Source organism: Paramormyrops kingsleyae, chromosome 23 (assembly GCF_048594095.1).
Source record: "Paramormyrops kingsleyae isolate MSU_618 chromosome 23, PKINGS_0.4, whole genome shotgun sequence".
NCBI lineage: Eukaryota > Metazoa > Chordata > Actinopteri > Osteoglossiformes > Mormyridae > Paramormyrops > Paramormyrops kingsleyae.
In genome coordinates, this window is record NC_132819.1 from 8,903,264 (window position 1) to 8,925,856 (window position 22,593).

The window sequence follows — 22,593 nt, forward strand, 5'->3', positions numbered from 1 at the left end:
ATGACACTCAGGGATTCACGCTAAACGCGCACTTTGCCAGGGAAGCCATGACACTCAGGGATTCACGCTAAATGTGCACTTTGCCAGGGCTGCGATGACACTCAGGGATTCACGCTAAACGTGCACTTTGCCAGGGAAGCCATGACACTCAGGGATTCACGCTAAATGTGCACTTTGCCAGGGCTGCGATGACACTCAGGGATTCACGCTAAACGTGCACTTTGCCAGGGAAGCCATGACACTCAGGGATTCACGCTAAATGTGCACTTTGCCAGGGCTGCGATGACACTCAGGGATTCACGCTAAATGTGCACTTTGCCAGGGAAGCCATGACACTCAGGGATTCACGCTAAACGTGCACTTTGCCAGGGAAGCCATGACACTCAGGGATTCACGCTAAACGCGCACTTTGTCAGGGAAGCCATGACACTCAGGGACACACGCTAAATGTGCACTTTGCCAGGGCTGCGATGACACTCAGGGATTCACGCTAAACGTGCACTTTGCCAGGGAAGCCATGACACTCAGGGATTCACGCTAAATGTGCACTTTGCCAGGGAAGCCATGACACTCAGGGACACACGCTAAACGCGCACTTTGCCAGGGAAGCCATGACACTCAGGGACACACGCTAAATGTGCACTTTGCCAGGGAAGCCATGACACTCAGGGATTCACGCTAAACGCGCACTTTGTCAGGGAAGCCATGACACTCAGGGACACACGCTAAATGTGCACTTTGCCAGGGAAGCCATGACACTCAGGGATTCACGCTAAACGCGCACTTTGCCAGGGAAGCCATGACACTCAGGGATTCACGCTAAATGTGCACTTTGCCAGGGCTGCGATGACACTCAGGGATTCACGCTAAACGTGCACTTTGCCAGGGAAGCCATGACACTCAGGGATTCACGCTAAATGTGCACTTTGCCAGGGCTGCGATGACACTCAGGGATTCACGCTAAACGTGCACTTTGCCAGGGAAGCCATGACACTCAGGGATTCACGCTAAATGTGCACTTTGCCAGGGCTGCGATGACACTCAGGGATTCACGCTAAACGTGCACTTTGCCAGGGAAGCCATGACACTCAGGGATTCACGCTAAACGTGCACTTTGCCAGGGAAGCCATGACACTCAGGGATTCACGCTAAACGCGCACTTTGCCAGGGCTGCCATGACACTCAGGGATTCACGCTAAATGTGCACTTTGCCAGGGCTGCGATGACACTCAGGGATTCACGCTAAACGCGCACTTTGCCAGGGAAGCCATGACACTCAGGGATTCACGCTAAATGTGCACTTTGCCAGGGAAGCCATGACACTCAGGGATTCACGCTAAACGCGCACTTTGCCAGGGAAGCCATGACACTCAGGGATTCACGCTAAACGCGCACTTTGCCAGGGAAGCCATGACACTCAGGGACACACGCTAGACGTGCACTTTGCCAGGGCTGCCATGACACTCAGGGATTCACGCTAAATGTGCACTTTGCCAGGGAAGCCATGACACTCAGGGACACACGCTAAACGCGCACTTTGCCAGGGAAGCCATGACACTCAGGGACACACGCTAAACGCGCACTTTGCCAGGGAAGCCATGACACTCAGGGATACACGCTAAACGTGCACTTTGCCAGGGAAGCCATGACACTCAGGGACACACGCTAAACGCGCACTTTGCCAGGGAAGCCATGACACTCAGGGACACACGCTAAACGCGCACTTTGCCAGGGAAGCCATGACACTCAGGGATACATGCTAAACGTGCACTTTGCCAGGGAAGCCATGACACTCAGGGACACACGCTAAACGCGCACTTTGCCAGGGAAGCCATGACACTCAGGGACACACGCTAAACGCGCACTTTGCCAGGGAAGCCATGACACTCAGGGACACACGCTAAACGCGCACTTTGCCAGGGAAGCCATGACACTCAGGGACACACGCTAAACGCGCACTTTGCCAGGGCTGCCAACTGTCACGCATCTGGCGTGACGCTCATGCTAGAAATCTTGCAGCAAATCTATATTACCGTCAAAACACTTTACAAAATATTATATTTGGTGCCATCTATTCCTTTCTTGTCTATACCCCAAATATAAGACAACTTTTTCAGAATTTTGAGGAAAAAAGCCCCGTCGTATTTGGGCCAGCACAGTACTCTGGCGATAGTTGTATGTGTAGCTGTGTAGCTCCTGCTCTCGTCCTGCTTGCACTTGTACCCGCGCATTCATTGGAAGCTCAGCCTAGCTGCACTTACGCCTAGTCGACTCCCCGACAGCTGTGTGTTTGTAACATGCTGTTTGCCTCACTTGTAGAGAAGTCATAATTCATAAAGAAAAGCAAAAGTGTCTGCTAAATGTAAATCTGTTTGTCTGTGTCTGTCTGTCTGTGTGTCTGTCTGTCTGTGTCTGTCTGTGTGTCTGTCTGTGCGCGCTTGTCACTCTGTGCTCATCTCCAGGCCTGTCGGGATCCACAAGAACACCTTGTAAACTCACACTCTTGCATCTTTCTCTGATTTATGATGGATCCCTGGCTTTGTTTTGGGTATTATCCGGATGACAGTCTCCTTTCCCTGAGTCACGCCGTCTCATTTGGGTGGTGAATATTTAAAGGTGTTTCCTGGTGAGGCGTCAGGAGCTCGGTGATGTGGCCTGTTTGTGTGACACTGCATGCTCCAGTGACCCGGGTCACTGTGCCCGCGGCCCCCCGACATGCCTCCTGTGGTGCCACCTTACGTAACTGCTGGCCCGTGGCGCGTGGACGTCACACTCAACCGGCACGCGGTCAGACCAGACCGCTTCCTCGACGCGATTCCGCCTGCGGGAGGTGGATGCTGACGTCGGTGCTGAAGCCGGCTGCTCATGCTAATCTGTTAGCCCCCCCCCCCTGTTTGCGTGTGTGTGTGTGTGTGTGTGTGTGTGTGTGTGTGTGTGTGTGTGTGTTTGTGTGTCAGTGCATTGATGGGCGTGCATGTGTGCGTTGTGCCTGACTCGTACACCACCTCCAGATTCTCCCCTCACTGCCTCCCTCCCATGTCTCCGTTTCCCCCAAACACCGACCTCCTTTCCGGGCAGCCCTGTCTCTCTTCGGCCTCTCTGCCTGGAGAGCGGCCCATCGCCTTTTGATGGCTGGGCCCTTTCATATCGCATGTAACCTGAAACCTAACCTGGAATTATGGACAATAGCTCTGCAGAGCCTTGACAGGCTGCTCTCTGTCTCTAAACCGCCTGCTTCTTCGCCGCCTTGCACTCGCTGCCTCTGTTAACGCACATGGAAGCTGCTTTACTGCCATGGGCAGCTATAAATGCACGTGCTACCAACACACAGACGCCCCCCCAGCAACTGGCCATCCCTCCCCAGGCTGGCTGCAGTCTCTCCTCACATCTTAGTCGAACCCTTCATCTCTCTGTCTCTTCCTGGTCTCCCTCCATCGATTACCAGCTGGAGATCATATGAAGCTGGAGACCTTGGTGCTGCTGCGGAGACATCTCCGCCGTATCGCTCATTAAAGTCCTGCTCCCTGTTAAGGTCACTGTGTTTTTCTACATCTGGTCGTTAGACAGCTCCACACCTGAAAGGTCGAGAGGCGCGATGCTGTCTGTTTTTGACCTTCACCCCTCTGTGGTGGTGGTGGTGGGGGGGGAGGCGCTTTCCCCAAATCCCTCTGGACTTGCTGGAATTCATCATGTCAGACAGCCTCTCAGCCCCAGATCAGAGTCCTGCTGACATCTGTTGGCTTCCACTTACTTCCAATTGTGTGGGCGGTGGTTCCTAACGTTTATTTTGTTTGTATATTCAGCATATAATTGTACCGTTTTGTAGTATCGGTTTGTTTTTATGTAGCTCCTTCCATAACACAGTTGCCCCAAGGCACTTAACAGGAGTGTGTGGCAAACCATTGTTGTTTTATTATTCTATTATTAGTACATGTGCAATAAACTGTTTATTATACAAGATAAAATAGGAAAATGCCAGAAGACGACAGAGCAGAGGAACCAAAACCTCCATAGTGAGGAGAAGACAGCTCTGGGGGCTCAGCTGCTTCAGGACGTGCTCACGTTATTTATTCTGAAGAAAATCCTTCTGCTTTTATATAAATACATTCTGATACGTTTATTTCTCACTGATATCAGCAAACACTCAGGACTAGCTGGTTAACTGCTTGTGTTGATGATCTTAAAGTGTGCCAGGTGATAAATATGCGTTAATGTCAGACAGGCTGTGTGTGTGTGTGTGTGTGTGTGTGTGTGTGTGTGTGTGTGTGTGTGTGTGTGTGTGTGTGTGTGTGTGTGTGTGTGTGTGTGTGTGTGTGTGTGTGTGTGTGTGTGTGTGTGTGTGTGAACATTCCTGTGTGTGAGTGCTTGTTGCATCCACTCACCCCTCCACTGCTCGTCCGCTCGGCCTGGTGACTGAAAGCCCCTTACATCACTCGCTTATGATTTTTTTTTTTTCTTTTTTTTCTTTTCTTTCAGTACCTAAAAATGATAAGTTGGCTTGCTTAGAGCCCTGCAGGTGCCGCGTTTCAGGACGGCAATTAATTCCAGCAGAGCGTGAGGGATCCTCTCCGTCACGGTGAGAAATGAAGAGATATTCAGAGGGAAAGACAGCAGGGTGACAGCGAAGGGCCCTTGCGCAGGTGACGTGGTGCCCGATTCGTGGGAGAGTGCTGCCAGCACTCAGTTCACAGCTGGGCTTTCGCGTCCCTGACGGCCAGCGGGACGTGCAAGGCCCACGCTCCCACATGCGGGTGGATGGTCAGGCCAAGCAGGGGCAGAAAGTTCTGGAGTTTCCTTCTGAGCCCCTGAGCGGGGTCTTCCTTCACGGAGTCTGACGCAGTACTGGCACGTGACTCTCAGCCAAGAGGTCACTGCTTGCAGGCTGGCTGGTGTTTGGGGGGGGTGAAGGACATCCCTGGCAAAACGTGTCCCCCATCTTCACAGACGGGGGCTTAGTGGCCCCATTGATGTGTGTGCGTGGGCAGGGGGCTGGGATGGAATCAAGCCTTTTAAAAAATGCTGCTCGTTAGTGTGAATTGCACTGCCCCCCCCCCCCCTCACTGTGGTTGGAAAAGTGGAGTGCCTGTTTGTAAGAGATTTGTTTTTGTTAGTCAGGTCAGGTAGACTCCTGAGCTTCACCCCCCCCCCCCCAGCTCTCTTAGTGCTGAGACTCCTGAGCATCACCCTCCAGCTCTTAGTGCTGAGACTCCTGAGCATCACCACCCTCCAGTTCTCTTAGTGCTGAGACTCCTGGGCATCACCCCCCTCCAGCTCTCTTAGTGCTGAGACTCCTGAGCATCACCCCCCAGCTCTCTTAGTGCTGAGATTCCTGAGCATCACCCCCTCCAGCTCTCTTAGTGCTGAGACTCCTGAGCATCACCCCCTCCAGCTCTCTTAGTGCTGAGACTCCTGGGCATCGCCCCCCTCCAGCTCTCTTAGTGCTGAGACTCCTGAGCATCACCCCCCAGCTCTCTTAGTGCTGAGATTCCTGAGCATCACCCCCTCCAGCTCTCTTAGTGCTGAGACTCCTGAGCATCACCCCCTCCAGCTCTCTTAGTGCTGAGACTCCTGGGCATCGCCCCCCTCCAGCTCTCTTAGTGCTGAGACTCCTGGGCATCACCCCCCTCCAGCTCTCTTAGTGCTGAGACTCCTGAGCATCACCCCCTCCAGCTCTCTTAGTGCTGAGACTCCTGAGCATCACCCCCCCCCCCAGCTCTCTTAGTGCTGAGACTCCTGAGCATCACCCTCCAGCTCTTAGTGCTGAGACTCCTGAGCATCACCACCCTCCAGTTCTCTTAGTGCTGAGACTCCTGGGCATCACCCCCCTCCAGCTCTCTTAGTGCTGAGACTCCTGAGCATCACCCCCCAGCTCTCTTAGTGCTGAGATTCCTGAGCATCACCCCCTCCAGCTCCCTTAGTGCTGAGACTCCTGAGCATCACCCCCCAGCTCTCTTAGTGCTGAGACTCCTGGGCATCACCCCTCCAGCTCTCTTAGTGCTGAGACTCCTGAGCATCACCCTCCAGCTCTTAGTGCTGAGACTCCTGAGCATCACCACCCCCCAGCTCTCTTAGTGCTGAGACTCCTGGGCATCACCCCCCCTCCAGCTCTCTTAGTGCTGAGACTCCTGAGCATCACCCCCTCCAGCTCTCTTAGTGCTGAGACTCCTGAGCATCACCCCCTCCAGCTCTCTTAGTGCTGAGACTCCTGGGCATCACCCCCCTCCAGCTCTCTTAGTGCTGAGACTCCTGGGCATCACCCCCCTCCAGCTCTCTTAGTGCTGAGACTCCTGAGCATCACCCCCCCTCTCCAGGTCTCTTAGTGCTGAGACTCCTGAGCATCATCCCCCCCACCAGCTCTCTTAGTGCTGAGACTCCTGAGCATCGCCCTGCTATATTAATGCCGACAAGGAAGGGAGGAAGAACCCCCTGGGCTGTGGATCACGTGACATTTGTTTGCTGTACAATCCCAGGAAGTTTGTAAGTTTAGATGAACATTTTGCTTAATTACATCTACAGCTAGCGGTCTGAATTGCTACAGAGCTGAATTTGTGTTTTGTATATTTTTTTGTCAGTGTGTACTTCAGAGTTTTGTTAGAGAGACACTACACATTTGTGTTATTTTATGCTTTGTATTTAAAACTTATTTTTACCTTTTGATATTTTTACTTTGCTCTTTCAGTTTTCACAGTGTTCCGCAGTGGTTCTCAACATTTGTTATCGTGCCAGCTCAGTCGTGATCATATATCAAGTATTGGTTTAAATTAACGCTATGATGAAGCACGCAGTGCACTCTGCAATTTACACCAATCAACGCCTATCGCACATATCCGATTGGACGTGCCGGTGAATTTTAAATTAACCGTCTGTGGTTTGGCATCTTGGATTGGTTAAGTGTTCACTACTTTTGCGCTAAGCATTTGCAAACCCAAGACCATTTTATATAGGTTAATTCTAGGATTGAGGCTGGGTGATAGTGATATGTGATAGTGGATCAGCATAGGAGCTTGCTGGTTTTAAAATGCTTATCCCCAACTCTGCCTTAGAACTTTCTATAACCCAAATTTGGGTCGCGACCCACAGATTGAGAAATGCTGAGGGCAGTACAATAACCCCCCCTCCCCCTCCCTCCCTCCCCGGTTGTGCCCACCCTGTCTTCAGTTTCTGTGACTTGCACTGAGTGCAGGAGTTCTGGGGTTTCTGGCCTGTGTGTGTATGCACATGTGCGTGTGTGTATGTGTGTGATCCCTCCGCTTATCCTATCACGTGCTATGCAGGGTGTGTGAGCTGCGTTGGCGAGTGAATGTTTCTGAAATACCCCAGTTCTGGCAGGGAGCTTGGGGTGTGTATCAACGGGAGCTGAACACTCAGCCGGCAGCGTTTAAAAGCGGGGCCGTATCAGCGTGCCCCCCCACCCCCCCGTCAGCCTGATGTCCTGAGTCCTGTGTCAGCCGTCAATTTCTTGACTGGGAGTTAAGCCAGGCTGCCGGGGTGTTGAGCTGAGAAAAGTGTGTTTGAGTCTGAAGTGGGTGGGGGGGGGTGGCATTTCAGATTAACTGGGAATTTGCATGCTGGGTTTAGGTTGGCTTACGAGTTCACTTCCAGGCGGAGTGACCTGCCTCTTGACTTATTTAGTTTAAATGCAGGCAGCTTGGAGCTTGGGGTCCTGGAGCAAGTGAAAATGCTGCCCCTGTGTGCCAGGTTCACCCCTGTACCTTCACTGCAGCCACACTCTTTATTGTTCTGGAATCAGGGCTTTAGCAGTGACTGTGTAAGGTGCTGCCTTTCCTGTCACCTACCTGTCACACATCAGCCTCAGGCAGCTCTCCTGCTACCATCGTGGGGCCGTCCCTAGAGTGGGGGCCGCCACAGAATGGAGGAGCTGATGCTGCCATGATTATTCAGGAAACCGGGAGCTGAGAGGGGAGCATGAGCTTGCGGGGGGGATTTGGCGTCTCCTGTCTCTGTTTCTGAAGCTGGGAGGCCTGGATGATGATTTAATTATGCAGCTGCTGTTCCTGGTTCTGAAGCTGGGAGGGATGGATGATGATGTAATTATGCAGCTGCTGTCCCTGGTTCTGAAGCTGGAGGGACCTGGATGATGATGTAATTATGCAGCTGCTGTCCCTGGTTCTGAAGCTGGAGGGACCTGGATGATGATGTAATTATGCAGTTGCTGTTCCTGGTTCTGAAGCTGGGAGGCCTGGATGATGATATAATTATGCAGCTGCTGTTCCTGGTTTTGAAGCTGGAGAATCCTGGATGATGATGTAATTATGTGGCTGCTGTTCTTGGTTCTGAAGCTGGAGAGGCCTGGATGATGATGTAATTATGAAGCTGCTGTTCCTGGTTCTGAAACTGGGAGGACTGCTGATGAAGTAATTTATACACGTACTATTCCTGGTGCTGAAGCCTGGAGTTTGTGTAATTTTGTAGTTGCTGTCTGTGGATCTGAGGCCTGGTTGGTATAATTTTGCAGCTGCTGTCCCTAGTTTTGAGGCCTACTTGATGTAATTGTGCCGGTTCAGTCCCTGGTGCTGTAACTGAGGCTGTGGTGTGGGAGCCCTTATGGTGGTGAGCTTGCCGGGGCTGCTGTTCTCCATCCTGACACAGCCTTATATGACGGTTCTGTGCTGTCCCAAGCGCAGGCAGGACCTCCTGCCCCCGGGGGAAGCAGGGCCATTGATGGGCAGCTGGGGATTATGAGGTGCCATCACAGCATCGAGCTCCTGATCCGCGGACTACCGATTGCCACTCGCTATGTGGCATGGGTTGGCCGACCTGTCCTGACCCGTGCAGGAACACCCGGGGTGATAAATACGTTTGAAGTGTGACAGCCGTGCGTGGTGGTATGACAGAGTGCTCTGCGGGGTGACGGTGGAGCATCCGCTGGCTCCGTTTGCCTTGTGCCCCCAGCACCCCCTAACCACACTCTGCCTTCTCACCCCCTCCAGTTGTCCTGCTGAACTCAAAGGAATCCCAGGCAGAGCTGGGTTGGACGTCTTATCCCGCAAATGGGGTGAGTATTCGACACAGCCTCTGTATTATGCACATTGTCTGTGTGTTAGTGTCTGTGTGTGTCTTTGTGTGTGTGTGGTGCATTTCAGTGAATACTTTAAATTTATTTCCAGGGTACTTTAATATTTTAACCTTATTTTGAGGAAGGTCAGGATCCCCTGCATGTCCAGTGCATTCATACTTGCATGAGCCTCAGCTGCATTCTGCATGCCTGTGGCTGCATGTGCTCTCGGCCCGCGTGTTGCGCGGTCGTGTGACCTTGCAGCCGAGAGCCGACCCACTTAATGGCTTGGGCTCAGTTCCAGCGCACACTCCCCCGGGATAAGCCCAGACCCCTCCCCTCCCAGATACACCCATTGCGTTAATGAAGAGCCGAGGTAATCCCTGGGATCAGATCACACATCTTACAGTCGATGTCAGAGCTCGGGACAGAAAGTACTGCGATCTGGATCAGAGGGCTGCAGGTGGATAACCAAGCGGTCCCATTACGCCCCATCATTACGCATCGGCCACGCCACTGTTCCCATTATACTGCAGACCTGCTGCTGCCGCGCTTTTTCTCGTTCTGCAAGCTGTTATTTATTTGCCTTCTTAATTCAGGACGCGGTGCTGATTAAATTCAGGCTGCCGAATTCCCCAGCTGCTGTGACTGCAGCTGTGAGCTTTCGCTGTCGGTGCAGGGGCAGCCAACACGTCCCCTCGCCTCCTGTGGGGCACGCTACCCCCCCCCCGCCCCCCCAGTGCCGTGTGCTACTAATAACCCACCTGAAGGTCTTCCTGCAATTCCTGTTGTCTCTGTAGAGGCACTTGTGTGAGATGCAAACCAGAATAAAGTAGGCAGTTTCAGAGGCGTTGTGTGACTCCCCCGTGTCCCTGCTGGCCTTGCCCCTTTACCTCCGGTCTTCCATCCATCCCGTGGTTCGGCCTCTTCCTGCTACTCTCCATTTTACCACAGATTCTTGTGGCTTTTCACTTTTTGCTGCATTTCTCCTCCTGACACCTTTCCTCTCTCTCCATCCTCCCATCACCGCGACTCCCCGTCCGCCCTTCTCTCTCCATCTCTGCATTTCTCCCCTTTTCCCACCCGTCCTCCTCCTCTCTCCATCTGTCATGTCCTCCCCCAGTGGGAAGAGATCAGCGGTGTGGACGAGAAGTACAAGCCCATCAGGACGTACCAGGTGTGCAACGTGATGGAGCCCAACCAGAACAACTGGCTGCAGACGGGTTGGATCAGGCGCCAAGGTGGCCAGCGCATCTTCATCGAGCTGCAGTTTACGCTGCGTGACTGCAACAGCATCCCGGGGGTGGCCGGTACCTGCAAGGAGACCTTCAACCTGCTGTATGCTGAGTCTGACCTGGACCTGGGTCAGGTGACCCGCGAGGACCGCTACACCAAGATCGACACCATCGCCGCTGACGAGAGCTTCACACAGGGCGACTTGGGCGAGCGCAAGATGAAACTCAACACGGAGGTGCGGGAGATCTGGCAGCTCAGCCGGCGCGGCTTCCACTTGGCCTTCCAGGACGTGGGCGCCTGCGTTGCCCTGGTGGCCGTTCGCGTGTACTACAAGCGATGCCCGTCCACCGTGCAGAGCCTGGCCGTGTTCCCCGATACGGTGGCGGAGGCAGCGTTCGCCACGCTGGTTGAAGTGCGTGGCGTCTGCGTCAACAACTCGGAGGTGGACCCCGACAGCGCTCCCAGGATGCACTGCAGCGCTGAGGGCGAGTGGCTCGTCCCCATCGGGAAGTGCAGCTGCAGTGCTGGGTTCGAGGAGGGCCACAGCAGCTGCGAAGGTAAGGGCCTCGTTTGCGGAAAGTGCTGGATGTAGCGGTTATGCAGCAGATACTGAGCATCATTAAGTTTCTCTGATAAAGATGCTGCTCCAGTTTGCAGCATGAATGACATGTAGAGAGGCCACCTCCATCGTCACTGCTCCGACTGCCCGTCACCCTGCTCAGATACAGCCCCCCTGTAACGTGGCAGGCTCAGGGTCAGGGGGGGCACTGAACTCGCAGTGGAGATCCTTGGTAGCTGCGTTGTCGTGGGAAACGGCGTGGCTGAGTGGCCATAACAGACATTACAGGCTGACGCACACACAGACACCTGCTCACTGTACAGGAGGAGAAGGTAGGAATTAAAACCACAGTGTGTGTCGCCCACACACTGGATTACAGAGGGAAACGGTGGGCGATGGACAGGCTTCACACAGGAATGACAATGTACGCGCAGCCGCTCCTGACCGCCCCCCACGCAACCTGAACACGCAGCCATCCCTTTACTGCCCCCTGCACAGCCTGAACACACGGCTGCCCCTGACCGCCCCCCACGCACCCTGAGCACGCAGCCATCCCTTTACTGCCCCCTGCACAGCCTGAACACACGGCTGCCCCTGACCGCCCCCCACGCACCCTGAGCACGCAGCCATCCCTTTACTGCCCCCTGCACAGCCTGAACACAAGGCTGCCCCTGACCGCCCCCCACGCACCCTGAGCACGCAGCCATCCCTTTACTGCCCCCTGCACAGCCTGAACACACGGCTGCCCCTGACCGCCCCCCACGCACCCTGAGCACGCAGCCATCCCTTTACTGCCCCCTGCACAGCCTGAACACACGGCTGCCCCTGATCACCCCCCACATGCCCTGAACACATGGCTGCCTCTGACCGGCCCGTACACACCCTGAACACGGTTCACCTTTTGCCCAGGCCCCCCCGGCCGGCCTCTCTGTCCTATAGCTCGCAGTGCTCGCCGCGCTGGGCCCCGTGTATCTGACCGCTGCGTTGTCCTCAGATAGCCTCATTAGGAGCTGCATTAAGTGACATTCATCTCTGTATTATTACGCTGTTGCTTGGCTTGAGACTTCATTTCAGTCTCGGGGGATGATGTGATGGATGGACTGGACCGCTGGGGGGGCTTGGGGGGGTCTGCAGCCACAGCGGCACCAGCAGTCCTCTATCCCTGTCTCTCTCCCTTTCGCCATTTTATCCCTCACTCTCCCTCTCTCTTCATCCTTCCTTTATCCCTCGTTCCCTCTCTTCATGTCTCTGCCACTGTATCCCTCTCTCCCTTTATTTCCCCCTCCCTCTATCTGTCTCACCCGCTCTCCTTCTCTCCTGCTTTATGCCTGTCTCCCTCTCCCTCCCTCTCTCCCCATCTTTCCCTGTTCTCCCCCTCTCTCTCTCTCCTGCTTATGCCTCTTACTTCTCCTCTACCGCTCACTCTCTCCCATCTCTCCTCCCGCTGTCCCCTCTCTCTCTCTCTCCTGCCTGATTCATCCCTCTCCACCTCTGTCTCTCCCTCTCTCACCATCTTTCCACTATCTCCCCTTTCTCCTGCTTTATCCCTCTTTCTTTTGTTTTATCTTTTTATTTTTGTTATTTTTTGTTTTTCCTCATTTTTTCATCAATTTTTTTGAGTAAGGATTAATTGTGCATATGTGATAATAAAGAAATTTTTAAAAGTCAAAAGTCTATCCCTAGGGTGACCAGATAATCCATGTCAGGGAGGACACTTTGAGCTACTTCAGGTTTTACAAACTACTTTCAAACTGAAAGGCTCCTGTGCTCGGCTAAATAGTTCAGCTCTTCTTGTGCTTTGACTGGTTTGTTTCCTTGACTGAAAGCCCCCCACTCTCCCTCTCTTTCTCCTACTCTATCCTTCTTTCTCTCCCTCTCCCCATCTCTGCCCCGCTCTCCCGCTCTTTCTCCTACTCTATCCTTCTTCCTCTCCCTCTCCCGTCTCTCCCCTGCTCTCCCTCTCTCTCTCCTGCTCTATCCCTCTTTCTCTCCCTCTCTCTCTGTCTCTCCCCGACTCTCCCCCCCTCTCTCCTGCTTTATCTCTCTCTCTCTCCTTCTATCTCCCCCTGCCTCCCATGCTCTCCCCCCTCTCTGTGTTAGGGCTGCGTTCGCCGCCGGTGACATGAGTATGCGGCAGCAGGCCAGTCTCTCCCCGAGCTGTGTCACTATCGATCAGCGGTAATGCTCCGCTAAACTGTGGCATTAGACAGGACTCAGCCTGCTCCTTCCCTGCGGACGCCAGCGTTCATGGCTCGTGTGTCTAACTACACGTGTAGGAGTCTGTCTGTCTGCGTCTGGCAGCTTAGGTGGTTGTGGCTGACTGTCAGTGAGACACTTTACGCTCTGCTTTTGCACCCTTAATGTAACGAACTAGACCAGAAGCCTTCTCTTTGGGAGGGAGGAGTTCATTTCCATGTGATGCTCTCTGATGCAGCAGATGTGTCATGCACAGCGTTCTCAACCTCCTACTAATTTGTGTGTGATACTGGTCTTTTTACAGAGTCTAAGGCAATTAGTCAGTCGGAAACCACAAGATGATAATTCAGGAACCAGATGACAACTTGCTTTCTTGATAATTTCGCCTTTTTGACACCTTGAATTCTCAGCCCTTGTTGGCCGCTAGTGTGTCGGTGTGGTGCAGTGCTTTGGCTATTGGTCACTCTGGGGTGACAGTCATTCCCTGATTACCATAATTGTCATTTGCTTGGTAACAGGAGGTCACATGTATTGTGTTCTACAGATGTTTTGTGTGTGTGTGTGTGTGTGTGTGTGTCTGCTTTCTGTAGTAGGTCTCTGAGCATGTATGAGTGTGGGGCCGTCTGCCCATGCGTTGGAATAAGCCCCCCCCGGATCACAGGTTGCGAAAGCAGCACTCTGTAAATGCGGGCTGGAATGAGAGGCCAGGGGGGCAGAGCCAGTGACCCCATAGATCCAGTTAACGTGTGCTGAGTGACATGCCCCTCGCATACACTCCCCCCCCCGCCAGCATGCCTTTTGGTTGTGAGTGTGGGCCTCAGGTCCAGGCCGCTGCTCTCAGCTTCTAGCCGCCTCCTGCTGGTCGTGTCTCACCATTCCCCTTTATGGTGGCACGATGCGGCAGAGTGCACTGGTGTTATTGGGGTGGCTGATGTTTGCTTTGTTTTTCTTTGGGGGTGTGAGATTAGGTTTACCTTGAAGTCTGAGTGGCATGCCAGTGCATCCGGTTCATCAGGAAACACCGGGTCTGTCCTCTGTCCTGGAATCTAGAGCTGGGCACCGGAGCGGGAAAGAGGGAGTGAGGGAGAGAATGAGAGGGAGGGGAAAAGGGAGAAGGGGAAAGAGGGAATGAGAGAGAGAGAAGAAAAAGGAGAGAGATAGGGAGGAAGGGGGAGGAAGGGAAAGGATGGAGAGGGATAGGGGGAGGGGGAGAGATGGAGAGAGAGAATCGGGGAGAGAGGGAAGGAAAGAGAGAGAGAGAGAGCATGAAGCTCGCTGGTATCAGTCTGAGTGGTAGACATCTGTCTAATCGGAGTCATGCTGTCCTGTGACGCCTCTGTTGCAGGGGGGAGCTGCAGAAGCATGTGTGAATGAGTGTGTTCACCTGCTCGTTCTCATTTGTAACCACGTGTGGAGCATTTTACACTTTGCATCCTGCCCTAGAGCCTCACCACCATATGTGTAACTCCCCGGCGGCGGTGGTCCCCCCCCCCCATGCCGCACTGCCAGGCCGGCCGCCTTCCCGCCTTTTTAATTAAAGGTGGTGGCGTGGCTTGCTGAGCTTTAATTATAGGCAGGCTGTCCCCTGCCCCCCCCCCCATTGTCTGCCGGCGCGAGGAGGGAGGCCCCCAACTGTATCAGCGTGAGGAGGGAGGCCCCCAACTGTATCAGCGTGAGGAGGGAGGCCCCCAACTGTATCAGCGTGAGGAGGGAGGCCCCCAATTGTACCGGCGCGAGGAGGGAGGCCCCCAACTGTGCCGGCGCGAGGAGGGAGGCCCCCAACTGTACCGGCGCGAGGAGGGAGGCCCCCAACTGTACCGGCGCGAGGAGGGAGGCCCCCAACTGTACCGGCGCTAGGAGGGAGGCCCCCAACTGTACCGGCGCTAGGAGGGAGGCCCCCAACTGTACCGGCGTGAGGAGGGAGGCCCCCAACTGTACCGGCGTGAGGAGGGAGGCCCCCAACTGTACCGGCGTGAGGAGGGAGGCCCCCAACTGTACCGGCGCTAGGAGGGAGGCCCCCAACTGTACCGGCGCGAGGAGGGAGGCCCCCAACTGTACCGGCGCGAGGAGGGAGGCCCCCAACTGTACCGGCGTGAGGAGGGAGGCCCCCAACTGTACCGGCGTGAGGAGGGAGGCCCCCAACTGTACCGGCGTGAGGAGGGAGGCCCCCAACTGTACCGGCGCTAGGAGGGAGGCCCCCAACTGTACCGGCGTGAGGAGGGAGGCCCCTGTCCCTGGCTGTGCTCAGTGGCCCCATGTCCTGTGCTGCCTGCCCTTTATACGGGCCCCCTCACATGCCTTGCCCAGGCCCCTGGGGAGGGACTCTAACCCTGGAGGGGAGGTGGCTTATGCTCAATCCCATTTCATTGCTGCCGCTGGCTTGTCCAGCTGTTTGGGTCTCCCTGGTGTTACTCTTCCTCATTTTGTTCTTCTCCTCCTTCCCCCCCTTGTCACCATCACCCATCCTGTACCTGCAGCCCCCTCCCTATGCAACAAGCCTCCGTATGTCTTGTGCGCCCTGGAGACGGCGAGCACCTTGTGTCCCAGACTCCCAGCCAGTGCCGGGGGCTGTAATGTACTCATCTGTGCCTCCTCTGCGTCAGGACCTGAACTCCCCAGCGCTGTCCCGGCAGTGGGAGTTTGCCGCACTGGTGAAATGCAGGAGGGTCAAGCCTGAGAGAGACCCCATCCCCTGCTCTGTCCCGGGACTGGCCTGGGGACATGGCCACTTGGGTGGAAAAAGTCCCTCATGGAAGCTGCTGTCCCACAGAAGGCTCCACGCTGAGAGCTTCTGAGGAACAAGTTTGTAGAGAAACCCTTTGGTTAATGGTACCTCCAATGCATTTATCGAGGCCCAGAAGGGGACCTCGTGCTGATCAGTGTTTAACTGGAATACCCTTCTCTTTTAGCTTAGGCAGCCTCGCCGTCTCTGCCCGGGGCTGACCTTCTGGTGGATTCTGTCTTCATTAAAGGAATGGGCTTATAACAGGGACACATGGCTCTTTTATGGGGGGGGGAGACACTATTGTGTATGTGTGCATGTGTCTGTGTGTGGATGTGTGCGTGTGAGTTTGTATTTGCCTCATTGTGGGGACCAAATGTCATTTTGACATTTTCGGTCCTCATAAGGGGAAACTGGGGGCGGCACGGTGGTGCAGTGGTTAGCACTGCTGCCTCACACCTCTGGGACACGGGTTACATGTGTGTGGAGTTTGCATGTTCTCCCCATGTCATCGTGGGGTTTCCTCCAGGTTCTCTGGTTTCCCCCCACAGTCCAAAGACATGCTGAGGCTGATTGGAGTAAACTGTGTGTGTGTGTGTGTGTGTGTGTGTGTGAGGGTACAGCAGTCTTCAGACACTAGTGGTCAGAGAGACCGGTATGGAGGAAGTGTGTGACACGACAGTAGCTGGCTAGCAGAGGGGGTGGGGGCGGGGCGAGGCCCTCCTTTGCAGGTGAGCAGGGGAAGGGTCACCACAGGGCAGCCCTAAGCAGGAAACCAGAAGAGCCGATTCAGCAGACAGAAATGGGGCGTCTGGGGTGAAATAAACGAAATGGCCGGGCTGCCTGCTGGGATCGGCTTCTGGGTCACGGTCCGCTGTCCCGGCACAGAAATGAAGCAGAACACAGCAATTTATCCAGGCAGCGAGGGATAGCAGAGACTAATCAGCAGCACAAACAGCCGCACCTGAGTCTCCAGCCGCGAGGCGGATGTGAGGTGCACTCTCTGCCCTGCAGATAGAGGCAGACGGACTCAGAGCGGACCTGGCTGCCCGGAGACCCGCCTGGTGACATGATGGTGTCACAGTGATGTCGTCACGGCGATGCGGAACGTGTGCCTGCACTATAAATCCAGAGGGAAAGTATGGACACAATAAGGATGATTATGTTGAGGATGATAGATCTCATGCACACGCCTTGATGGCTCCTCTACCAGCCTCAGCCTTGTTTATTTTTCCTAGCCATGGTTACGGGCCGAAGCTGATGGTTTGTTTATGGAGCTGGAGACAGTGCACCTCCAAGGGGCACCTGTGTCCCCGAGAGACGCGGAGAGTCCAGAGGCTGCGGTCTGTTAGTGCCGGGGCACCAACGTTGGGGGGGCCTCACCGGTTGACATGGTCATGCAACCATGGAGCGCCTGGCCAGCAGAAATCAGTGTCTGAGCGCAGCAGCCTCCACGGCGCCCCCCTGTGGGCTGGTTAAGTAAGCCATGTGCGTTGGTGGAATGCTCAGCATCCTTGATAGCGCTGTTAACAAAGCTTGTCTTGCGTTTCTACCTGCGTCTCTTATTACCTGGCCATTTTGGGTAGATGATGCGGAGGCCCAAGATGGCCATTGATTATGGCTAAAACACAGGAACACACATCACTTTCTATTGCGTTTATGTGGCCGGGGGGGGTGGCCCGGAATGGGGGGTGGCGGCTTTACAGACGCCCAGGGTGACGTTTCACCTGCCGTGAGTCATGGCCCCTCCGAGACGCTGAGGCTGGCTTCCTGTTTTTTCCTTCTCCGCTCTTCCAGAGACCTCTTCCTGGCCAGTGTGGCACGGGGAATCCTGCCGAGGGCCCAGGGTTTAGTACGTCACGTAAGGGCTGTGACACCTGCCCTGATGCGCAACGGATAGAGATTGGGGGCAGTTAAAAGTTTTAGAGCTGCCTCCCCTGACCCCCCCCAGCTCAGCCCCCCCGAGCCTCTGTCAGTTATTGATGCTAATGTCCTTTTCCTTATTGCCTGTTTGGTTTTGAAGCATCATGTTTCTTTTGCTGTTATTTTTCGGCCTGCATTAGACCTTCATATCACATGACCAGCTATGGATTATAAACCCACGCCCACTGTGTTATTGATAAACTGGCCTCCCCCACAGCAGAGAGACCGCTTCTGCAGATTGTCGCCTTTTAATGCGAGCTGTTGTCCACGCTGCAGAGAGAGACCGCTTCTGCAGATTGGCGCCTTTTAATGCGAGCTCTTGTCCACGCTGCAGAGAGAGACTGCTGCTGCAGATTGGTGCCTTTTAATGCAAGCCCTCGGCATTGCTGCAGAGAGAGACTGCTGCTGCAGATCGGCACCTTTTAATGTGAGGTCTCATCCATGTTGCAGAGAGAGACCGCTGCTGCAGATTGGCACCTTTTAATGCGGGCTCTCGGCCTCTCTGCAGAGAGAGACTGCTGCTGCAGATCGGCGCCTTTTAATGCAAGCTCTCATCCATGCTGCAGAGAGGGTCCGCTGCTGCAGATCAGCACCTTTTAATGTGAGCTCTCGGCGTTGCTGCAGAAAGGGACCGCTGCTGCAGATTCTCGCCTTTTAATGCGAGCTCTCGGTGTTGCTGCAGAGAGGGGCCGCTGCTGCAGATCGGCACCTTTTAATGCTAGTTCTCATGCATGCTGCAGGCCGGCAGGTACGCATGTCATCCACCAGTAGCTGGCACCGAGCTGTCAGAGTCGGGGAGGGGAGTGCAGAGTGAATGTTATCAGCCCGCGGTTTAGTGGAACCCAGCCTCAAAGTGATGCAGTAAAGATCCAGCGCTGCAATTCTGCAGGACCAGGGGGGCCCAGTTGGACTCATGTCCACTGGGGGAGGGGATTTTAGCCCAGGTCGCCTGCTGGGGCTTAGCATCCTTTGAATGTTGTGCCCGTGTACAATAGATCTTCCAATACATTTCAGACTTGAGTTAAGATGTCGGCAATAAACTTTTAAAGCTGAATTGGTCTCTCGTCTAGCACCACTCTGCAAAGGAGGAAACTTCTGGCAAAGCATGTCCCATTGAGTAAAAGGCTGTCAGAGAAAGGTCACCCCCCTGCTTTCACCGGGCCTGCAGGGTTCTGGCAGGATTCGGCCAGGATGCTGTGTACTACCATTAAATTGTTCCTTCCCCCCCTCACAGACAGACGTCACCACCGGGGGGAATACATTTTCGGTGACGCTTTGGAGCAGGAGAATCAATTCCCTTTGACACCTCAGATAAGGCCTCATGTGAGCTTGAAGACTGTAAATTCCAGCCATGCCGGAATATATTACCCTTGACGGCGAGGTGGAACAGGCGGCGCTGACCTTCACGGGCCACCATTTGCATGTTATCAGGAGATGGTGCCGGGCGCTCCGAGCATGCGCTGGCGGGCCGTCCCCAGGATCTCATCTCACATTCCTCGACCGCAATGTGAGATGTGATTACCGGCCCTAATGCGGTAATCTTAAAAGCACACACGCGTGTGAGTTACACAGACACGCAGTAAAACAGTGCGGCACCCGCACCTCTGATTGCATAGGTGCTGCTGTTGGCGGGAGGCGGAGCTCGTCGGGGGGTTAGCCGCTGTTTTTTCGCGAAATGTGGCCGTTCTCATTTTAATAACGTTCCCTGGCGGGAGATATGCTTCCCCCGAAGAGTACAGGAGGGGGCGGGGCACATATTTGCAGAATGAGGAATTTGCTGAAGCTGCTCTGGAGCTGGCCGATTCTCTCTGGGGAGGTGTAGAGATTCCCTCGGGGCTGACTGAGAGTCTGCATCTTCCACGTTTTTGCAGAAAGCCCATTAATTGTGCGATCGGCATGTATGTGTGAGCTGAGAGGTGCTGCTGCGAATATCACATGGGGGTGACCATTGTTGTCGTCTTCCATTGATGCTGCGCCGGTGGGTGGTGCGCCCCCTGCTGGTTGAACTCCCTCTCTCTGATGCTTCTGCTTGGAGACTAACAGGACCTTCTACAGTGTGTGTATAAGTATGTCGTTCCTCCCAAATCGAGTGCTTCGTCACCTATGACAGTTTCTCGACCCGGTCCTCAGGGGACCCCCAGACTGGGCACATTTTTGCTGCCTCTCAGCTCTCAGCCAATCAGGAGCACAGAATGCCTGGCTCGGGTGCATTGGGAGCTGTGAGCGAGTTCTACATTAGACTCCGTATTAGCCGGTGACCTCATGTCATAGCCCATTTTGCACCCAAACAAAACGATCTCAGACATTCCGTGTGGTTCGCTTGCAGAGACACCAGTTCCCTCCCTCCCATGACCCGTAGGATGACCTGATTGCGGCACTGGGGCAGGAGGGCAACCTTGAGGATGGAGGGAGTGAGGGGGATCGATTCGGACCTGTGTCACGGCCCCGGAATCCAGTTTCTCTGCAGCAAGAAGCCAATTAGAGCATCTGCTTCCTGTGCCTGACAAATCCGTTCTGACCAGCATCCCACTGGCACCAGTCGATAACATGGGGTGTGGAAGCCAATGGGGCAACACCCCCCACCCCACACCCCCCATTTTGTGTGAAGTTACACTCGCTCCCATGCTCCCGGCTTTAAAGCCGCTTCCAGAGCCAAACAACAACTATCAAAATTTCAGTAAAAAATAGGCACCTGTGCTTCAGAGAGAAACATGGAGAGATAAACAGTCCTGCAGATACGACGATCGATGTGTGAAGGAGCTGCCCACCGTCCCAGAAGGCCTGTAGGGCCCTGCAGCCTCTGAGTGTCTCAGGCTCGTACCCGGGCACTAGCTCATTGTGTTCATTACACCTCCTCCACTGAAGGAGTTTGTCACGTGCAGGTCGAGGCTCCTCGTTCCACACGAGTTCAGTCGACTGCCGACGCATTTTCCCGCACCGTTGCAACATCAATCTGCCTCTGCTTTGGGTGCTCCATAGATCTGCATAGTGCAGCTACTATGCAGGGACCCAGTTCGGCCTGCTCCTCCCTGGGCCGGGGGTGTGTGTCAGTCCCTGCGGGTCTGGATGCGTTATGAGCCGCCAGCCTCATTGCCTGTTAAGGAGGGAAGGTGGATTCCTCCTGGTGACCTAAAAGGCTAAGCGTCTGCCATTGCTGCATGTGCCGGCTGCCTCCTGCATGTCCCTGTTTTACTCAGGCTGCCATGTAAGTTTTGGGGTGAGTGCCGGCTGATCATGTGACCCCCACGTATAGCTGGATTGGGGGGCTAAATGAAAACGGACATAAAGTGCGTGTGGTGAATACCCCCCCTGAGCCTCCAATCCCGCCACACTCACTCCACCCTGCTTTCTCCTGGAGGTGCGTGGAGAGAGATTTTAGGCTCAAAGTCCCGAGGGGTGAAATTTAGTGCCGGGTATGGTGTCCGTAAGCCAGTGTGAGGTCCGGTCCGTGTGTAAACGTGCTGAAGCCCGTGCCGGCTGTGTGTCACTGGTCACTGACAGATCAGGGCACTGCAGCCGTGGTCCAGCTGCATCTCACTTGACCGCTTTATTGAGCTCATTTGTGGAGCTGCATAAAGGTGCTTTATCTGGACTGGGGTGTCCTCGCATCTCCGGTCCTCCCCCCATGTGTCTATCCATCCATTCATCCGCTCATCCGTGTATAACTGCTGCATTAATGCTGAGTTGCCACGATCTCCGTTCTCCTCTCTTATTACTATTATTACAGCCTCTTAGCTGAGGCTGCCGTCCAGAGGAATTTGGAATATGATCTTTACCCAGTATTTCACTTTGGTAATTCAGGTTTCAGTAACTGTCCTATAACATAACAGGGCTCCTGGGGTCTCCTGAGCCCCCTGCTCTGCAGGTGTCGAGTGCGAGTTTGAGGAATGAGGCACTGGGGTGAGAATGCTGGGGAGGGGTGTGGGGCATGGGGGGGGAGTGAGATGGGCCATAAATCCTGAACAGGTGCCTGCGGGGGTCATCGCTCTGGCTCCTACGCGCCTCTTCCTCTCCTCTCAGCAAGGCAGAACTTGGAGATGCAGGGCGGGCGGGGGGTGGGCTTTTGAGGATGACACTGGCATGCTCTCCGGTGCGTGACGGCGGCGGAGTCGTACTGGACCTCGCCGTGACGGGAGCAGCGCTCCTCGGACGGGTTATAAGGACTCGACTTTTCCCATTAAAAGTTCTGAATCTCACGCTGGGTGAGGAGTTCGGCAGTTGAGAAAGTGACACATGGAAACGCTTCACCCTGGCGTGTGGCCCTGGCCCTGGCCAGCAGGTGGCGTGGGCCGGGGATTGGGAGAGGAAGACGGTACTCTCTCCTGACTGTGTGGTGAGTGCATCCGCTAACACCTCCAGCAGGTATGTGTGTCTGTGATGGCCCCGGTGCTGAGGGAGGCGCTGTGCTCCTGACTCAGGGTGCTTTTCCACCGCACCAGGTATCGTACTTTTGGTACTTCAGGGTGACGCTGTGCCGGCGGGTCGCGGTGACGATGCCTGCAGGTTACGATGACACTGTGCAGTCAGCTTTCCCGAACCTGCACCTCTGCTCCCTCCCGCTTTTCAGTTTAATTTTGTCAGCATTCCTTTCCTTGTGTCCACATGAATGACTCGTGTGCTGTACAGATGCTGACATCAGTTCAGATCTGAGAAGGAACAGGAAAGGCACACGTGTAGGTGGCATGTTAGTCTATGGGCTCACAGGTGTCTGCTGCTAGTTCTGCTGGTGTGGCTGAGCATTTATGTGAAGGGGTGTGTTAGTGCTGGTGCGTATGTGCGGCCTTGTGTGTGTGTGTGTGTGTGTGTGTGTCCGTCCGGATCAATGAATCATGCTTTTTTGAGGAGAACTGGGCTGCTGTTATTTTAAAGTCGTTGCCAGGAAACCCTTTTGTTTTCTGCTTCAGGATCAATATAATTGGCCAGCTCAGCAGTCACATGTCT

General features: G+C 54.6%; 1 protein-coding gene across 9 annotated transcripts in view; it reads left to right on the forward strand.

Moving 5' to 3' along the window:
- LOC111854258 (ephrin type-A receptor 10) overlaps positions 1–22,593 on the forward strand; it is a 102,534-nt gene that overhangs the window by 43,793 nt on the left and 36,148 nt on the right. For 8 of the 9 annotated variants that reach the window (XR_011984925.1, XR_002840636.2, XM_023832044.2 and 5 more), the window contains 2 exons: positions 8,952–9,016; positions 10,140–10,809. Coding sequence is in view for 7 of the 9 variants with exons in the window: in XM_023832044.2 (XP_023687812.1) it covers positions 8,952–9,016; positions 10,140–10,809 (735 nt within the window). In the remaining 2 variants the exon portion in view is untranslated. Of the gene's footprint in view, positions 1–8,951; positions 9,017–10,139; positions 10,810–12,911; positions 13,042–22,593 lie in introns of those variants that run through there. The other variant, XM_023832051.2, reaches the window with a different exon arrangement.